The sequence below is a fragment of the Anser cygnoides genome, chromosome 4, assembly GCF_040182565.1.
Source record: "Anser cygnoides isolate HZ-2024a breed goose chromosome 4, Taihu_goose_T2T_genome, whole genome shotgun sequence".
Taxonomy (NCBI): Eukaryota; Metazoa; Chordata; class Aves; order Anseriformes; family Anatidae; genus Anser; species Anser cygnoides.
In genome coordinates, this window is record NC_089876.1 from 24,230,233 (window position 1) to 24,248,073 (window position 17,841).

Consider the following 17,841-nt stretch of genomic DNA (forward strand, 5'->3'; position numbering starts at 1 on the left):
CAGCAGCTCTATTTTGTTGTATTTGGACTGAAATGTATGCTTTTTGTTTTGTTCATTTTTGAGTAACTTGTGAGTCTGGGTTATTTTGTGAGTACCTAGTTAGCAATGACCAAGGGACTCCCTTGCATTTACAGAAGATACCTTGCCTAGTGCAAGCTCTGCAGCATGACAACGCTAAATTGTAATATCTCCCCATAGATTTGTTACATCAAGTCCATAGGAGAAGCCAGCCTAAAGCCAGCCCTTCAGCTGTAGAAGCGAAGGGGACCGTCGGAAGCTCCTCTCCCAGCCCCACCAACCGTTCCAACCCGCTGCCAGAGCTGCTCATTGCAGTACGCCACGGCAAGAGGTGTGCTTGGATTAGCAGTCAGTGCAATACAAGATCTAGCGAGTGAAACTGTGCTGAAGACAAAACTCCTCCACGTTTTGATGGGGTTTACTTTAGTGAAGCTCTAGACTGGCCCCGGGAATGCTGTGCTGGTGGATGGAGCTCATCGTGGAAACTCCTGCAGCACCCCACCTGTTTAGCATCAACCTAGAGCAATTCGGTTCGTGTGCTGCAGAACTGGTCTCAGTACATGAAAAACTGGCCTCCAACAGCCTGCGGGCAGTGGAATACAGGATACAGTTGTCCTACGTAGCTTCCCTAGGCTAGACTTTATTCGACCTCTTCAGTTCCTTTTGAATTCTCTCTTAATCTAGCAAGGACTTTAAACTGTTGAGCAGAAAACAATACTGAAGTTGTGTTACCATTTTATTTCTGTCCTCTAGGCTGGGTTTCATGATAGCGCTGCATTAAATGAAAGCTACCAACCTGGGCATAACGGACTTCAAGGATAAATGAACCTTCTAATAATTTTTCAGGTACCGGAGGTTTCCCCTAGTTTGCTTTCAGCAATCTCAAAACAAGCCCCGTTTTTTTCCCCACAAGCTGTACCATCACTTAAATTCACAGCGGCCAGCCTTCTCAGTCATCCCATCAATGCATCCAAAATGCCTGCACAGATCACACATGGCTGTGCAGGTACAACACACCTGGAGAGAGGCAGGGAGGCAGCTCTAGGGATGTACTGACAAGATGTAACTTGTTTCCAGTTTGTTTTCACCCACGTTTTGCTATGCTAGAGAACTTCCAGAGCAATGTATCCCTAGCAGCTTCTATAGCTGAACTCTTTTTTTGGTTTTCCTCTCCTCTAAACACCTGACTTCCAGCAAACTGTTGGCCATGTTTAGCCCTGTAATGGGTCTCTGACACAGAGCACTGCAGAAGCTAGAGCCACAGCTTGAGGGAAGAGCTGGGGGGTGGAAGATGCAAGTACAAGCAAGAGCAATCGACCTCCTACCACCTTTCTCCGCTTTACAACCTTCCCCTGTGGTAAATACATGTTCAGGATGCAGAGAGCCCAGTGTTCCCACTACAAGCTAGCTGCCTCAGTCTTGTGACATCCTCACCCACCCAGAATCTCACTTGTGGCTGTGAGCTCCCACCAGTCAGTACGTCCAGGGAGAACTGCCTGAGGTACCAAATGTGCGCTCTGACATCAAAGAACTGTGGCAGCTCCTTATGCAGAACCTACAGAAGCTTCTCACGTATCCTTGAACTAGCACATTGCACAACCGACTGAACCCCAACTCCCACTACCTGGCTGAACCCTGTGTCAATCCATACATGCACACTATTCGTTCCAATATATTGCATGTATCGGCCATCACAGAAGGTTCATTTATCCAAAGGTAAGTACCAGACCAAACCTCCCTGATCACTTTACTGTTTTACACAATAAAACATTCTACCTGTGCAGCAAATGGTAGAGGTATTAGAGGTGCACACATCCTTCCATTACCCAAAGTCACAAATTACCACTCAAAAAATCCCAGGACAAAGCTCCTCTTGAATTCTGTGATCATCATACAGAATTCTGGGACTGATTTAGTGGGACAGCTTGAACAGTAGAAGGCCACGTACAACTGCCATGCCCGCAAAGTTTAGGATCACTCCTTTGCTGGGCTCAGGTTTTGCAGTCGTCGGTTTGAGGTTTTGATATAACACTGAACACTAATTTCCTCTCTGTGAAAACAAGGCTTTTGCTGTTTCTTAACACTCTGGTTTAAAACTACCGCTTCATGGCTTTATGTGGCACAAGGATTCCCATCCATCAGCCTTCATTCAGTCTGAATGTCCCGAGACCCACACGCAGCACTGCACAAACTGAGGCTGCAAGCATGTACGCAGCATTAAACTATTTTGCATCACCCTGTGACAATCTGCTTCTCTCGAAGACAGACCTTGAGCAGGATCACATCATCACTGTTTAGTTCTTAAAGAAGAGGCCAATATATGAAATAGGTTTTATTTTATTAAACCTCTCATCTTGTTCAGTTTTTGTATCAGATGCTTCAATCCAGCACTTGCTGATACGCTGTCTCATGGTGGTTTGTTTCAAGATCTAGACAACTGTAAACAGAAAGTGAAAGAGATTTTAGAAAGGCTTTAACATAGCAAATGTGAAATTGAACGTTTATGTACACATGACAAGTTAATTGATCTGACAGGTTTAAGGCAAGACAAAAATTAATAGCTCAAAAATGTACTTAAGTTTATGCAGAAAATATTACTTGACAATGAGAAATGGTTCAAAATTGCTTAGCAAAGGTAACAAGTCACCCTGTCTCTCAAGAACTCTGAACAGCACTAAAAATATTTTTTTCAGTAGCCTGTAAGCGCCCGGTATCTGGCTGCCACTAAGATTTAGTTTATGAAAGTCACTTCATGAGGATCCTCTTTCCTGCTCAGGTTCAGAAGCCACACAACATTTATTTTAAATACAACTCAGCCTGACTCATCCTACACAAGTATTTTGTACCACGTATGGAATCATATGTAGCTGAGATGTCTCAAACTACTCCACCAGTTAAAATTCTTAAATCAACCCCAAATCCTTGAACTCAACTTCAGTAGCAAATGTGCATACACAACGTTAAATAGTTGTCTGTCACATTGACTTTGTTTACAAGAATTTACACACACTACACAGAAGACCCCTATATATAAATTAAGTGCTATCCACTTTTTTTTTTAAAGTGAAGTCAGTGTCCAACCAGGAAGTCTTCTGTGTAAATAGCTGGAAACTGGTCTTTCATCCCAGGTCAGTTGGTTTTCAGTTCCCAATAGCTACCACAACTGGCATTCACAGCACAGAAATACAGCGCCTCAGTTAGATGTTTATCCCTACAGCAGTGTAAAGCCAAGTCATTAAGAAAAATCAAGAAATCTGGTAGAAGTTTTACAAGAAGCCTTATACCACTGCATCTCTATAGGCAACGTGGTTCAGCACTGCCTCACTGAGGCAGATGAGCCCTGTCAAGTCCCCCATTCAGGTAACCATCTCTAGGTGTTTGCTTCTCAAGCACGTTGCCTCACATCCCTGTTGTTCCCAGCTCCCACATTCCCAAAATCACAGATTTGAAGAAACAAGCTAAGGTGCCAGCCTTGTCCTCAGAAAGAACTTAGCACACCTGACAAACACAGCATAGTAACGTACAAAATAACACCACTCTCCCTAAGACGACACCAACCTGTTAGAGTTTTACTCATCTGCCTGCTGTACTGTTCCCTTCTCAGAGACGTAGATACCGTCCAAGAATTTCCTGATATCCTTGTTCTTGACCGTAGTAGCTTGCTGGATCAAGGCAGCTACAAACAAAGCAAGACCGTTAGCGCAAAACAAGCGGCCCAACCAAATGCCTCTCCAGTATTTCAACTAATAAATAACACTGTCACTTAGAGAAGGGAAACAATAGCTTGAAAAACTGTCAGTTCTGATGAAGAAAGAATACATTTCACTGAGCCTAGCTTCGCAACTTTGGGCAGAGATGGTCTATTACTGCATACTTGTACATCTGAGAAGCTGAGGTTTTCTCTAAGCTTTAAAAAAGCACAACCACCAATAAAAAGCAAATTACACTGACCAGATTTAAAAGAACAAACACACTGAACTGTCATTTACCTCAGTATTAGAGAAAAAGGAAAAGAAGTTTGCTAAACTGACATCTTCAGGTAAAAGTGACGGTGTCATTAAATCTCCCCCTGCATTGACTTCACAAACCTGAGTTGGAGACCAATTCAATGTCATTTCCTTCAAGGATCAGCTCATCTTTCTGGGCCTGAGACACTGCACAGGTAACACCTACAGAAAGCAAAACGCACAAACCATCTGTCAATGATGAAGACAGCAAAGATGTATTCAGGACACAGCGGTTCTGTCCTACCACAATTCATGGATCCTGACAGTATTACTCTAGGTAATAACGAGCTTCAATGACTTAGTTAAAAAAGTCTCCCCAAAAGCTCTTCCAGGGCTGCCCTCCCTCAAGAGTTCCAGCACACAAAGATTAGCTGCCTTCAATCCAGAAGATGACCTGCACCGAGTAACGTTCCTACTGAAGCGTTCCTGCATTACAGCATTAATCACCCCCGCAGCACACAGACTAGACATTTTGCCAGCATGACATTGTCAGCTAGGTGGTGCCATTTTCCACATTCTTACGCACAGACAAAACTGGATTCACCCAAACTAAGAGTCATCAGGAAAAACCCCACCCTCTGACACGTTCAGCAACATGTCACCAGACACTGGAGGCATTCACGGGGTTAAGCACTACCACACTCAAGAACTGAATGGGAAACTTTCACTTGCAAGAAAAACACAAGTAAGGTTTCATAGCTTGATCTATTTAATTAATAGATGTTAAGCTAGCATTTTAACTAACACGTATCTTTAAAATAAAAGCCAATTTTTAAAGAAAGCAAGTAGTCAAATTAATATTCCACTGTAAATTGAAGTTGCAGCTACTGTAAATCACTCTACACTGTATCACATCAGACCAGCCTGGTGCTTTCATCTAAACCCACCCTCAAACACCATCTGTAACACCAATACCTTCATCAGCAGTAGAACTACCAAAAAAAAAAGTTTCATCTGGGAAGTACCCCCTACAATCTTAGGGTAACTGTGTTTAAGAAATGTTTTGTCTCTTCCTTGTGGAACTTTAATAAGATCCATCGAACGCCTGCCCTGTCAGACACCTAGCTAAAACTCCAATTATGCAAAACTGGGTAAGATGAAAATCACGATGTGTGCTACTGGCTAATCAAGATACTCAGAACAAAGTAACACTTTAAAGACCAAAAATATGAGGTACTGTAAAATTAGTTCACATACTACATTTGAAACAGAAACACCAATTTAAAATTGAGCACCAGCAGTTATAATGCCAATGAACACTGTCAAGATTGAACGATGATGAAATTAAACTGAGATCCTTGTAATTCCTATTGCATTAACTAGCTTTAAGCTTTCTCCCTACTAAAGATTTATGAAAAGCAAGTTACAATCATTGTCAATTATAAATCTGAACAGTAGTAAACATATTGTAAGGTTCCATATATTCAGACAGACTGGAAAATGCTGCTTTGACAGTCATTTGCCATCTCCTGCTGTCCATGGCAGCCTAAAGAAGACAGTTTAGAAACCCCGTCACAAACAGTTAAGTGCAACACCTGCAGGTGCGCTCACCTGGCCTCATGCGCACCCTGCGGATGTACTTCTCTCCCAAGAAGTTTCGGATTTCCACCAGTGAGCCGTTATCCTGGATAACTACGTTGATGGGGAAGTGAGCGTACACTGACCTCATCTTGTAACGAAAGCCCTGGGATAAAGGACATCGTCAGATACTGAAATAAAAGCACATCCAAAAAAACACAGGTGCATAATGCTTACTGGATACATTTAAAAATGAAATATACTGACGATAGTTTCCTAGTAAGGACAAGTTGCTAAGCCCAAGAAATATTTGAAGCTTATTGTTCAGGTTTTTCTCCACCTGCAGAACTTGTTTGACAGCAAGGGGAGAAAAAAGAAGCATACATGCACACTAACTTGAATACTGAAAAAAGCTTGCACTGAAGTAAAAGGCTATTGCAACAAAAACGACGTGGTTCTCCTACATCAAAATACAACTTACCAGCGTAACACCCTTAATCATGTTCTGTACATGGCTGCAAATTGTGCGAACTGTTGCCAGCTCCTTCCTGTTACCCCACCACTTGTCAACACGCAGCTGGGTTAAGAAAAAAATAACAAAGCTTTCAGGACATTTCAAAACCAAAACCAAAGAACTTTGTGACAAACTAAGAGGGAGAAGTTCAAGTTAACTACTAGAAGTGTAGAAGTATTATTGGATGACTGTTGAATGCCCATCCAGCTCAAGCCTTATGTCCCAACACCCAATGCAAAGTTTTTCATCTTCTTTTTGCCCCATTACCCACAAAAGTTCAGAGAAACTAGGACAGGCAGTGGATATAAAAAAGCTCTGACACCTTGGCTGAAGAATACGATAACCTTCCGAATAGCACACCAGTTGTTCTGGGGTCAGTCACCCATATGTAATCTATCAGCTTCTTAATGATGCACTACATAAGGAGCCAGTGTTTTTATGATCCAGCAGGTGCTTGTCAATAAGTTACTGAAATCACCCACTCTTCCCGTTTTTTCTTAAATCCTTAAGACTACACAAAAATATTATGCACCTATTTGGAAAACACCAGCTCTCCCAATGTAACTTGCCAATTCTGAAAACTTAAATGCACAGAATTAATTTTATCTAGTTTAAACAGGCCAGCTCAAAAAACAGCATACAACAGGGAACCCTTTCCCTGGTAGTTATAACTGCAGCTACGAAGGAAATCAACCAACAACTTCATCCCTAAACATGACAGAACTTCAGGACTGTCACGGAGGCTGAGTGGGTCAGTGCCCCACAACTCCACTTTCTTTCAGAAAATACAAAAATAAACACTCAATAATTTACTTGCAGCATGAAAGACCTGTTATGCGTCCCCACCTTCTCCCTAGGAGCATAAACCCCAACCGTGCAGCACTCACCTTCTTGTGTTTCTTCCCCAGCAGAGACAGCTCCACGTTGATGTGGTTAAAATCCCTCCGCAGGGTTCCCCGGGGCCCCTTCACAATGACGGTGCGGCCCTTCAGCAACACGCTGACTGCGAACCAAAGACAGAAGCGCGTTAGCCGGCCGCGGTGCCGCTACCCGGGGGGCTTTCCGCACGCAGCCGTACCTTTGTCGGGGATGTCAACGGTCTGGTTGCTGAGAATGGTCTTCATCCTACGGGCGACAACCAGAAGGAGTTGGGAGCCTCGAAGACGAGCCCCTCGCCGCCCCCCTCCCCCCCTCACGCCCCCCAAGCCCCCCAGCTACGGGCGCCGCCCCACAAGCCCAGGCTAGGCCGCGGTGAGGCCTCCGCCGGGGGGGGGGGGGGGGGGGAGGAGGCGCCATCGGGGCGGCTCCCGGCCCGCAGAGCCCCATCAGAGCGCCGCGATGGCGGCCGGCACCGCCCCGGGAATCTGCCCGCACCCCCCGCGGGGCGCTGCGGGGACCGCCCGCGGCGGATGGCGGCGGATGCGGGGCGGCCGCGGGGCGGATGGCGGCCGCGGGCTCCCCCTCACCTGGCGGCGCGCGGGGCGGAAAGGGGCGGTGCGTGACGTCATCACGTAGTTATACCCGCTCGGCCCCCTGACGTCATCACGGGGAGGCAGGCAGGAGGGAGCGAGGCTCGACGCGCGCCAACGGGGGCGGGCAGCCGAGCGCCGAGCGCATCGATCGGGGGAAGGGCTGGGGGGGGCGGCCGCCATGTCGCTGCTGCCGCGGGGCGGCCGCTGCGGGACCGGCACCGCCGTGATCAGCGCCCGGCGGCTGCTGCTGGGGCCCCGCGCACGGGTGAGGGGGCGGCGGTCGGCCGGGGGGAGCCTGCTGAGGAGTATTTAGTGTTATGGGCTTGGGTGGTTGTGAACTGGCGGTATTTATAACCGATACATTTATAAATCAATAAACTGTGCCATCTCTTGTTTATTTTCAGGTGTCGGGGAGCCACGTGTGTAACCGGTACGGGACATCAGGTTCCCTGCCAGAGGAAAAGAAGAAATTTCTCCAAAACGGACCGGACTTACAGGACTTTGTCTCTGGAGATTTGGCGGACAAGAGTGCCTGGGCTGAGTATACGGGCAATTTAAAACGCCAGAAAGGCGAAAGGTAATGGTCATTTCGAGCAGCTGCAGTTGCGCCCATGCAGTATCTCGCATGTTTAGTATGAACTACAGAACACACACAGTGCGCTGTCTTTAAATTATCTTATCAAAGTGCTTGCCAATTTGATTTTTGAAGAAAAAACACAGTAATAACTTTAAATACACGGTGAAACATTAAAACATCGTGGTATTTTGCTCACTTGAGTGCTTGTGTATCGAATTATAAGTATACATAAAGAGGTGAGTATAGTGAAGTGGTGAAAAACTATTATCGATATTGAAAAACAAATTAATGCAGAGTAAATTTTAAAATGCTTAAAACATTTCTAGTTAGCAATTTGATCAGACTTTGTGATAGGCGTGCAAATTACACTGCCATTAATTGCTGCCATCTCCACTGTTGCACTATTAAATCCCACTGCTAACAGTTTTAAACCTTCCAATGACAACAAACTCCTACTTTTGAATATTGGGATGGTAATAAGCATGGAAGACGGAAGTCTGTTATGACTATGAGCGATGTTAATATTGGTCACTGAGCTGTGTCAATATCCAGGGAACCTTTCCTCATTGTGATATGTAACAAGTTGATGTAGATCTAAGAAATTAATGGAAACTTGTGTAAATATTTTATTAATCATAATTTTATTAATCCTGTTTGCTTGATTTCTTTTTCAGGCTGCGGCTTCCACCATGGCTGAAAACAAAGATTCCCATGGGAAAGAATTACAATAAACTAAAGAATACCTTGAGAAGTTTAAATCTTCACACGGTAAGTCTAGTACCAACCAAATTTTCCTGTAGAAATAAGGGATTTTTCTAATGATGCAGAGTTATTTTTTTGTGGAAGACAGGTAGAAATTATGTCTTGCATGGTCTTGCAAGCCCAAAGCTGGTCCTTTTTGACTGTGGTGAATTTTACCCTTAATGAAAAAAAAATCCTATAGAGAATTTCATGCTTTTCTGCTATGATTTTAAATATTAGAGTTTACTGCTTGCATCACCACTGAGGTCAGAAGATGCTACATGTGACTATTTTTAATGGAAACAGTTTCAGAGCTATATAACTGTTTTGTAAGAAAAGAAATTTTAGAAATACCCATTTCATTAAATATATGTTCAAGATGATAAAAAGGGGTGGGTACGCATGGAGGGTTGTTTTTTTTTTTCAGAGCAAGATCATGCTTTGATGTATCATAGATCTTGTGAATATTGAATCTTGTGCAATTGGTAAATGTAAAATATTAATGGCGCTGCGCTAATTAATAAGGCTGTTACTTGTCTGAGGAATTTTTGGAGTTGTGGTAGAGGAAAGGAGTGGAAATGGATGTAATGCACCAATGACTTTCTTCCTAGCAATTCTGCTGACTGCTTCAATAACAATGTGTGACTGTTAAATCTCATTTATCGCAGAAGGACTTAGGTTTAGTTTGTAGGCTAGTGTTGAAATACACATCACAGGACTGTCTGTTTAACCTCAGGTATGTGAGGAAGCACGTTGTCCCAACATTGGAGAATGCTGGGGAGGTGGCGAATATGCTACAGCTACAGCTACTATTATGGTAAGCTATTACCTTTTTCATAAGTATTCTCTTGCTGTTTGAGCTGATTGTTGTATCTCCGACAATATGCTACAATTTCTGCTACAGTGTTTTGGGTCTGTTATATGAAATCTATGGTATGTCACTGTCCTTACTATTTTCATTATTATTGGGATTTGTCTGATTTGGCACATGTGGCTGTTTCTCGGCTGAACGGTAGTGATGTGTGACATGTAGATGTAGGAATGCCTTTCTTATTTCAGCTGATGGGTGACACGTGCACTAGAGGTTGCAGATTTTGCTCAGTAAAGACAGCAAAAAATCCACCTCCACTGGATCCTGAGGAGCCTTACAACACAGCTAAAGCTATTGCTGAGTGGGGCTTGGATTACGTTGTATTGACATCTGTGGACAGAGACGGTTAGTACGTTGTCATTAACATCTTCCAGTGTAAGCTCTCATATGCGTTACATGGGGTAAAGACAGACCTTACTGCTCAGCACAGTTGTTGTGGATTCCTATTTTAAAGGAGTCAACAATCTGAACCTCCCCTGGAGCTACTTGAAGATGTTGCCTTGTGTTCTACCACGTCACCTCAGAAAGGAGACTGACACTCTCCTTTCTAAAAACCCTCTTTTTAGGTAGTTGTAGAGAGCAATGAGGTCTAGACATTAAAAATATCACAATATTTTATTAAATATAATTACTTTTTTTTGCAAAGTACAAACATGTGCACTGTATTCTGTTACTTGCTGAGCAAATAAAAAAATAAATCCACATTCATACAGAATAATATTACAGAACTTCCTCCCAACAGCTAAAGCTGAATAAATTATTCTTAACAATACTGAAAGTTGCTTTTTTCTATGGTTGTAGTAGCTCCTTTGTGGTGACACCACATAGGTGGGCAAAACTGTTGTGAAGACTCTTCAGTATACTTCAGTTGAAAGTCCAGTAGCTTCAAAGTAGCTTACAATAAAAGAGCAATAATACTTAGTTGGAAATATTTATTTTTTGTAAGTCTGTTTGTCAGATCAAAACCATAAATGGTTCAAGTCATTTTTTGCTTAGGCCGACAGTGCACCCACAAAACCAAGTAAATTTAGAGTAAACATTTGAAGCCTGCCCTAAATGATCATATTTAGTCTGCGTGCAGAATGAGGCTTGGTAGAATATCTGTTGTAACCTTCAGGCATAAGCAGTAAGATAAGACTGGTGTTTCAGCTTTTGACCAAGAACTGCTGCTTTATTTGTTTGTATTTAAATGTGACTCGGCATTTTTTGTGGCACTGCTAATAAGTGAATACATTTCTTGAACAGAAAGCTTAACTGAGTAATTGAAATGCTTCTAGATATGCCTGATGGTGGAGCAGAACACTTTGCCAAGACAGTCTCTCATCTGAAAGAAAGGTATATTAATAATGTATTACTATGAAACCTTTAGAGAGTGGTATGGCATGTAGGTCAAAATTACCTTCTGCTGAGTTATTTCAGGGACCATACATGTACAAAAGTCTGCCTTTAGCCTGCTTGTATACCTTTTTTCCCTGTTTTTCATCTTTCTGGTGTAATGGTCCCAAAGTATGGTCTCAATTTTAATACATTTCCAATTCAGGTTTATTTAAAGCTAAGCTCTGGATTATTTCTTTAACCATGTGTCAGGTCAGGAATATATCTCCTCTGTATATCAAAGCTATGATATTAAAATAATATTGAAAACCTTGTTAAGTTAACCTGCAACTGACAAAAAATCACGTACAGACAATAAGTGTGATTGTTTAAGAGACTGCAAGAATGGCTTTTATATAATTTGACTTTCATTCTGTGTTAGCTCACATCAGTAAAATTGGAAATAAACATATTGCTCTTTAATAATATTGTAGTTCAAACAGAACAGTAATCCTTAGTGTTTGGAGAAGTCTCTTGTTTTAGCAATGTATCCTGAATTAACTTTGCTTTGCTTATCAGAGCATTGTTGATTCAGGTTTTTTTGTTCTGTTTTTGCTGTATTGAGCTTTTTAGCAACATTGATACAAATCCCATAGATTTGTTCATTTTCTGTCTCTATTTTTCAGGAATTCAAAAATTCTTGTAGAATGCCTAACTCCTGATTTTCGAGGGGACCTTCAAGCTGTGGAGAAAGTGGCATTGTCAGGACTAGATGTGTATGCTCACAATGTGGAAACCGTTCCAGAATTACAAAGGTAAGCAAAAGTAGTATGTATAAATGGAAGTAGAAGATGGTATAAAAACAAAAGGGATTTTGTAAAAGGGATTCTTTATGACAGAGAGAGTCAGAGCTAATTATTTAAATCATCGTTAAGGCTTTGGCTCTCAGTTCTCTACATTCCATTCACGAGTGGTACTGACACCCCAACATTTTCCTGTCTTATATAACCTGCCAATGGAAAAAATGTTATGTATCTGTTTACCCTGGGGTTTTATATAGGCTTTTCAAGGGAAAGGATTGTCCTAAAAGTAAAAAGTTGTATTTTGTGAGGTACTCTATTTGCAAAACTTTCTCAATAGTAAGTGTTTTTACCCAACTTTAGCCTACACTTTTTTTTTGTTTTGTGTTTTGGATTGTGTTTTGGAAGGAAACGTGCTTGCTTTGTTGGGTATGTTCATGTCAGTCTTTAGCATGTTGTTTTTCTGCAGTTGTAAGGGCATCATCATCACACCTCGACATGAGAAAAACTTTGCTAAGACAGGAAAACTCTCTAAAACTAGACCAATGTGGGGCGTCAGACCTCATCCCTGACACGGCACAGGGACTAACGCCCAACCCCAGGCTGGGGAGGCTGCCAGAAGCCGCCAGCTGGGGAAGGAGCCGCAGAAGCGAACCAAGAAGCCCCCAGCCCCGCCGGGGGGGCTCCTCACGGCCCCCGGTGCCCGGCGGGGAGCGCTGAGGAGCGGGGCCGGGCCGGGCGGCGAAATGGCGGGGGCCGGGCGCAGCTCCCGGCGTGCCCCGGGCGCGGCGGCGCCTCCCTGCCCGCCGCCCGCCGCCAGAGGGCGCCGGCCCCGCACCCGGGGGGTCCTGACGGGATCCGCCGCGACCCGGCCCGGCCCCGCAGCGCCCCGAGGGGCCCCGGGGGCACCGAGAGGCTCCGGGGGGGCGGCGAGAGGCCCCGCCGTGCCCCCTCGCTGCTCCCTGCCTGCCCGCGGAGCCTCGTCCACAGCAGGGGGAGTGTCAGCAGCCGCCTGCTGGTGCGAGACCCCTGAGTGAAACCTCTGAACTCTCTCTTTTTCTTCGTAGAATTTAGCAGGATTAAGCTCTCTCGGCATCTCTGAGTTACCTGCCTTCTTCCTCTCTCTCTTTCTTTTTTTTCCTTGTGCCGAAAATGTTAAAAGGAAGGTCCGCGACCCCCGAGCCAACTTTGAGCAGTCTGTGCGCGTGCTGAAGCATGCTAAAAAGGTCCAGCCTGGGGTTATCTCGAAAACCTCCATCATGCTGGGGCTGGGCGAGACGGATGAACAGGTGTACGCAACGATGAAACGTGAGTTGGGGCTGAAATACACGTTTGCGTGTATGAACTTTATTATGTTTGAAAACAGCGGTGAGCATCCTCACAAATCAGTTTCCTGGAGGAAAGGCTTTCAAGGCTTTATGGGAAAAAAAGTTTGGTTAAAAATGACCAAACTTCTGAAATATTTAGCTTCCGTATGGCTGTCAGATTTTCAGAAACAATTTGACATGTACATCCATTCCCTGTTGATTTCAGTGGCAGTTATAACTATCTTTCTGTGACTATTTTAACATCCCTAATCCTTGCAGTAATCAAGCAATGGGCTTGCAACATAGTTGCCTTAGTGCACATTTCTTTTTAGAAATAAGACGTTATTGTTTAGTTTACTTTGGCTTACTTAGTTGTTAAAAAAAAAAAAAAGGCTATCCCTGGAGTTGTAGCATTTTCTTATGTGTTGTTTTTTTGGTTTTTTTTTTTTCCAATTTATTTTTAATAGGAGAAAAGTTCACAGTGGTAAGTGAATACAATGTACTTTTAAGAAGAAATTATTTAATTATATAACATTTCTCCTATATCCAGCTGAAAGAATGTCTACCTCGTACTTTCTTTTGTGCACAACAACCCATAGTTAGAATGCAGTGATATAGTCTATTTTTTCTACACCTATCCTACAGTCTGGACCATAAGTTACATAAGGTTACAGTTCCTGATTTTCCCATCCTTCCTGCCTCGTATTAGCAGACCGCTTGCAAGTTTCTGCAGGCATCAAAACTAACATATAGCCTTAAGTGTGTAAAACTGTTAAAAGATGTTGACAACTTCCCTTGGATTTATATCTCTTCAGACAAGTATGCATAACTTCAGCATGAAGACTTTGAAACAATGTAGAAGTGCCAAGTGTATGCGCGTGCATCCATTTTTTGTCAAACAAGGGCTCTGACCTAAAGACACAGTGAAAAGCAGTAAAATAAAAAAGAGCGTGTCATCTCTGCAGTGAGACAAGTGACTGCAGTGCAGAGTGACGATGTTCTCTCTGGCTCTGAGCTACATCAGGTCTTGCACGAGTGAGGATTGCAGAATGCAGTGCGTGGTTACTGCTCATGGAGACTGCGGGATGTAACCCCCACGAGATGCTGCGGGGTGACCCTGGTTCAGCCTTGCAAGTAGGGTGTTTCCCAGCTGCTGGCAATCCCTTGTGATACTTTTGCCACTGATGAGGAATTTTCTTTTCACAGTATTGCGTGAAGCAGATGTAGATTGTTTGACCCTGGGACAATACATGCAACCAACAAAACGTCACCTAAAGGTAAACATGCCTTTAATTTACATGCAGTGTTTTGGTCTTTACCTTGCAGTAAAGTTTCTTCTTTCTACAGTGGGATTTGATATGCATCCTTGACCATGGATGTTGGGAAAAATTTCCTTCTTCGCTGAACTTGATTTTCGTGTTACAGGCTCCTTGCTAGAAATGACTTCAACTGTCTAATCCTTTCCGTCTCCTGCAGACTTCACATTGCTACTTGCTACTGTTAGCTGGGGAGACAGCTGGAGCTGAGGCATGATTCTGCAAAACAAGAGCCTCAGTGTATGCCTCGAACGTAATGGCTCAAGCCAGCTCTCGTTCGCTGCCTCATAGGCTGTCCTGTAATGGTGCCACTTCAGCTGTGAAAATTACCATTTTCTCCTTCTGTAATCTGTCCAGAGCCAGGGTCTTTGTTCTGTTCCTGTGTTCCACTGAAATAACTGTTAGTGAAGAGATTTGTAGGACTACTGTGGGGTGTTTTTTTTACAAATTTGGACAAAAAAAGGATTGTGCAAAAGGACCATTCAAAAACAGAGTAAAGAAAATGATGAAGCAACAACTAGAAATTATATTCTAAACTTATCAGCTATATCTGAAAAGCGAATAAAATACACCCTGTGGGTGAAAAGCAGAGAGGAAAATAGTTTTCATGACTTGACTGTTGAAAGTTTTGGAATGTTATGTTTTGAACTTGAGATGTAACTGTTTCATGTCACTATGTGCTGTCTATATTTATTTCTTTTATATTAAGACCTGATCAAAATTAATTCTTTTTTACCTAGGTTGAGGAGTATATAACTCCTGAAAAATTTAAATACTGGGAAAAAGTAGGAAACGAGCTTGGATTCCATTACACAGCCAGTGGGCCTTTAGTGCGTTCCTCCTATAAAGCAGGTAAATTACTACAAAGTGTTAGATTATTTAGGACATGACTTTTATATAAAAATTAAAACTGTGAAGTAATGGTCAGCAAAGCTCACCTTTGCTCAAGGGCAACTTATCTAGTCATCCTTTGTTTTTTTATTATTTACACTTCCTGTCTTCTGTAGTTCATCTGAGTGCATCAGTGTGGCACTACCCGGTATTTGTACGATAGCTTAATGCGGGAGGCAGGATCCATTTAGAGGGGGCACCAGCTTCAAGATTTCCATTACATTCTGCCTCTTAAACACTTCAGGGTTTAAGGGGGCCCTTCGTGATACAATTTTGTTGCTGTTGGCAGAATTTATTTGCAGTGCCCTAGAAATAATTAGCTGCACTTACGGCAGTGCATTTTCTGACAAAGCACTGGGTAGTAAGTAGCAACTGATCTTACTGAACTGTTGTGCAGATCCAACATCCTGCCTTTTCCTAAGCAGAGAGCAGGGAGTAATCATCATCCAGGGGCACCCTGCTTCTCAGACGACTTTAATGCCAATTCAAACAAGATTTATAGCAGGCTTCGCTACAGCTTGCTGATACTTTATAAAATAGGAATTAATTTTTAATTAAATCAATTCACCTTGGCCTGGGCGAAAGCACAAAGCAGCAGAGGTTGTCTATAAAATTGGGCATGAAGAAAATAAGGATTTTTAGGGGGTGAGAGCTGTTGCTTGTTGGATTATGGGTTTGGGTTTTCTTATGTCCTTGCTGTACATATTGAAAGCAGCATTGTGTAGAATATAATTGCTACAGAATAGTGGTAAGAGCAATTGTATTGTAGAATACAATGCTCATTAAGTAAGAATGTGTATTTTCGTTTATTTCATGGAAACACAAAAATCACTTTTGCTGTGGTTTTTTTTCCCCTTCAACTAGGTGAATTCTTCTTGAAGAACTTAGTAGAAAAAAGGAAGACAAAAGTCATCTGAAAATGAGAGCGAACCTATTTAAAGCAGTCAGTTTTAAGGATCCTTTTTTCAGCTCATAATTACACTCAGTTCCAGAAATACAGAAGACCAGATAGTGGAGGCATGAATAAGCTTACTCTCCTTCTAGAACACTTTACTCTCGCCAAAACACTTAACATCATTTTACCTAATTCCTCCTGGCAGTGCTACAACTACGTAGTACTTCTAGTGTTCAGTAACAAGTCAGGAGACAGAACTGCTTCTGAAAGAGCAAAGGAATTGAGGTGGAGGAAATGTAAGCTGAAATAATCAGATGGGTTTAAATAAACAGGTGTGATAGTACCATCAATATTGCTGCAATTAGATCCTTGTTACGATGCTAATAACGGGTAATTCAAAAGGTACTGATCTCTTGATGTATCTTACCATTATCATGCAATGCAAGCTTGCAGGGACTCCGGGAAATAGAGAGGTGTATATGTCAAAGGACCACAGTAGGGCTACGGTTAGCCACACCAGAGGAAGTACTGTTAATGATCTTTCAAGAAGTGGTGTCTCTTATCTGCATCTTACAAAAACTAACTGTGCCCTTCTGATAGCTAACGCTCTTCATCTGTACAGAGCCGTGGATGTTCCGTGCTGTGTTTGTACGCCATAGGTATTGTCTGAGCACTGAAGGGGAGAGTTCAATACCCAGCCTAAGACTGGAGTGGTTTTGTTTAATTGGTCTGGTTACCTGCCCCTTGGAGGCCTGATCTGGCTGTTAAATCTGAACGCAGAGATGTGGATGAAATGTGGAATCTGTTATATACTGTACTAAGCTCAAGTGAAATTAAAGCATGGCTTATGGTATACTAGCAGTTGTAGATTTTTCTCTTTTCAGTCATGATAGTCTCTCCGTTGTCTGCTCTGAACATCATATACAGTTTTTGAGGTGGTTTAAGCTTTTTTTTCCTTCATGAAGTTGTTTGGGAAACACGCCAGGAAGGGGTTCTCTAGTTCCAAACCAACCTCGTTGAAGTAATCCTGTAGCTGGCTGCAGTACTTCTGTACGCTGCTGTTGTCTAGAGGAAGGAGAGTGGACGCTCCACACAGCAAGATGTTAGAAGGATGACAGCTAATTAGCAAGTTAATAGAATAACAGAAACTTGGTATTGTCACAAACAACAACAGTCAAATTATACCACCGAGGCCAGGGGCGCACAATTAACTCGTCACGAAATTAAGTAGAGCAGTATTAAAGCATTATGAATACAAACAGTCTTAAGGCAGTATTAATTAAACAGCATAATGGTAGTGTAAATTAGGGGGAGACATACCTGGGTCATAAAGAACGTAGTAATAGCTACATGTTATAATGGCACAAAACATAAGTTATAATAAACTGTCTGCCCATTAGTCTTGGAAAGACCAGGCACATTTTGAGCCTGGCCAGCTGAAATACACCAAATACCAGAGCAGGGGAAGGTTATCACTGGCTGTGGTAAGGAAATGGAATGCTCCCTCCCCAACACCAGGATACCCACACGTTTAACAGCTGCCAGCGTTTATTAGACGTCCTGCTATGAATAATGTTGTTGACTTGCCTGTAGAGCAGAT

At 42.8% G+C, this 17,841-nt stretch overlaps 2 protein-coding genes across 2 annotated transcripts; one reads left to right on the forward strand and one right to left on the reverse strand.

Moving 5' to 3' along the window:
• Positions 1-2,337: 2,337 nt before the first annotated feature.
• On the reverse strand, positions 2,338-7,623 carry RPL9 (ribosomal protein L9). Its single transcript, XM_048072872.2, has 8 exons — positions 7,524-7,623; positions 7,136-7,182; positions 6,945-7,060; positions 6,025-6,120; positions 5,577-5,709; positions 4,107-4,187; positions 3,577-3,694; positions 2,338-2,455 (listed from the first exon to the last, which is right to left on the reverse strand). Exons 2-7 carry the CDS (start codon positions 7,179-7,181, stop codon positions 3,588-3,590), a joined length of 579 nt encoding a protein of 192 aa, XP_047928829.1. The 5' UTR covers position 7,182; positions 7,524-7,623; the 3' UTR covers positions 2,338-2,455; positions 3,577-3,587.
• A 16-nt stretch (positions 7,624-7,639) lies between these two features.
• LIAS (lipoic acid synthetase) lies at positions 7,640-17,099 on the forward strand. The gene is made up of 11 exons (XM_013185935.3): positions 7,640-7,794; positions 7,934-8,106; positions 8,781-8,874; positions 9,584-9,664; positions 9,907-10,063; positions 10,996-11,053; positions 11,719-11,847; positions 12,995-13,140; positions 14,346-14,416; positions 15,196-15,307; positions 16,211-17,099. Exons 1-11 carry the CDS (start codon positions 7,708-7,710, stop codon positions 16,261-16,263), a joined length of 1,161 nt encoding a protein of 386 aa, XP_013041389.3. The 5' UTR covers positions 7,640-7,707; the 3' UTR covers positions 16,264-17,099.
• The last annotated feature ends 742 nt before the right edge of the window (positions 17,100-17,841 follow it).

Bases quoted from the DNA above. Each gene is read 5' to 3' on its own strand.
- RPL9 (XM_048072872.2), bottom strand. From the start codon at position 7,181: ATGAAGACCATTCTCAGCAACCAGACCGTTGACATCCCCGACAAAG. The intron at 6,121-6,944 runs GTGAGTGCTGCA...TTCTTAACCCAG, and splicing joins TGGGGAAGAAACACAAGAAG to CTGCGTGTTGACAAGTGGTG. The intron at 5,710-6,024 runs GTAAGTTGTATT...CCTTTATCCCAG, and splicing joins TGATTAAGGGTGTTACGCTG to GGCTTTCGTTACAAGATGAG.
- LIAS (XM_013185935.3), top strand. From the start codon at position 7,708: ATGTCGCTGCTGCCGCGGGGCGGCCGCTGCGGGACCGGCACCGCCGTG. The intron at 10,064-10,995 runs GTTAGTACGTTG...AAATGCTTCTAG, and splicing joins GACATCTGTGGACAGAGACG to ATATGCCTGATGGTGGAGCA. The intron at 11,054-11,718 runs GTATATTAATAA...TCTATTTTTCAG, and splicing joins GTCTCTCATCTGAAAGAAAG to GAATTCAAAAATTCTTGTAG.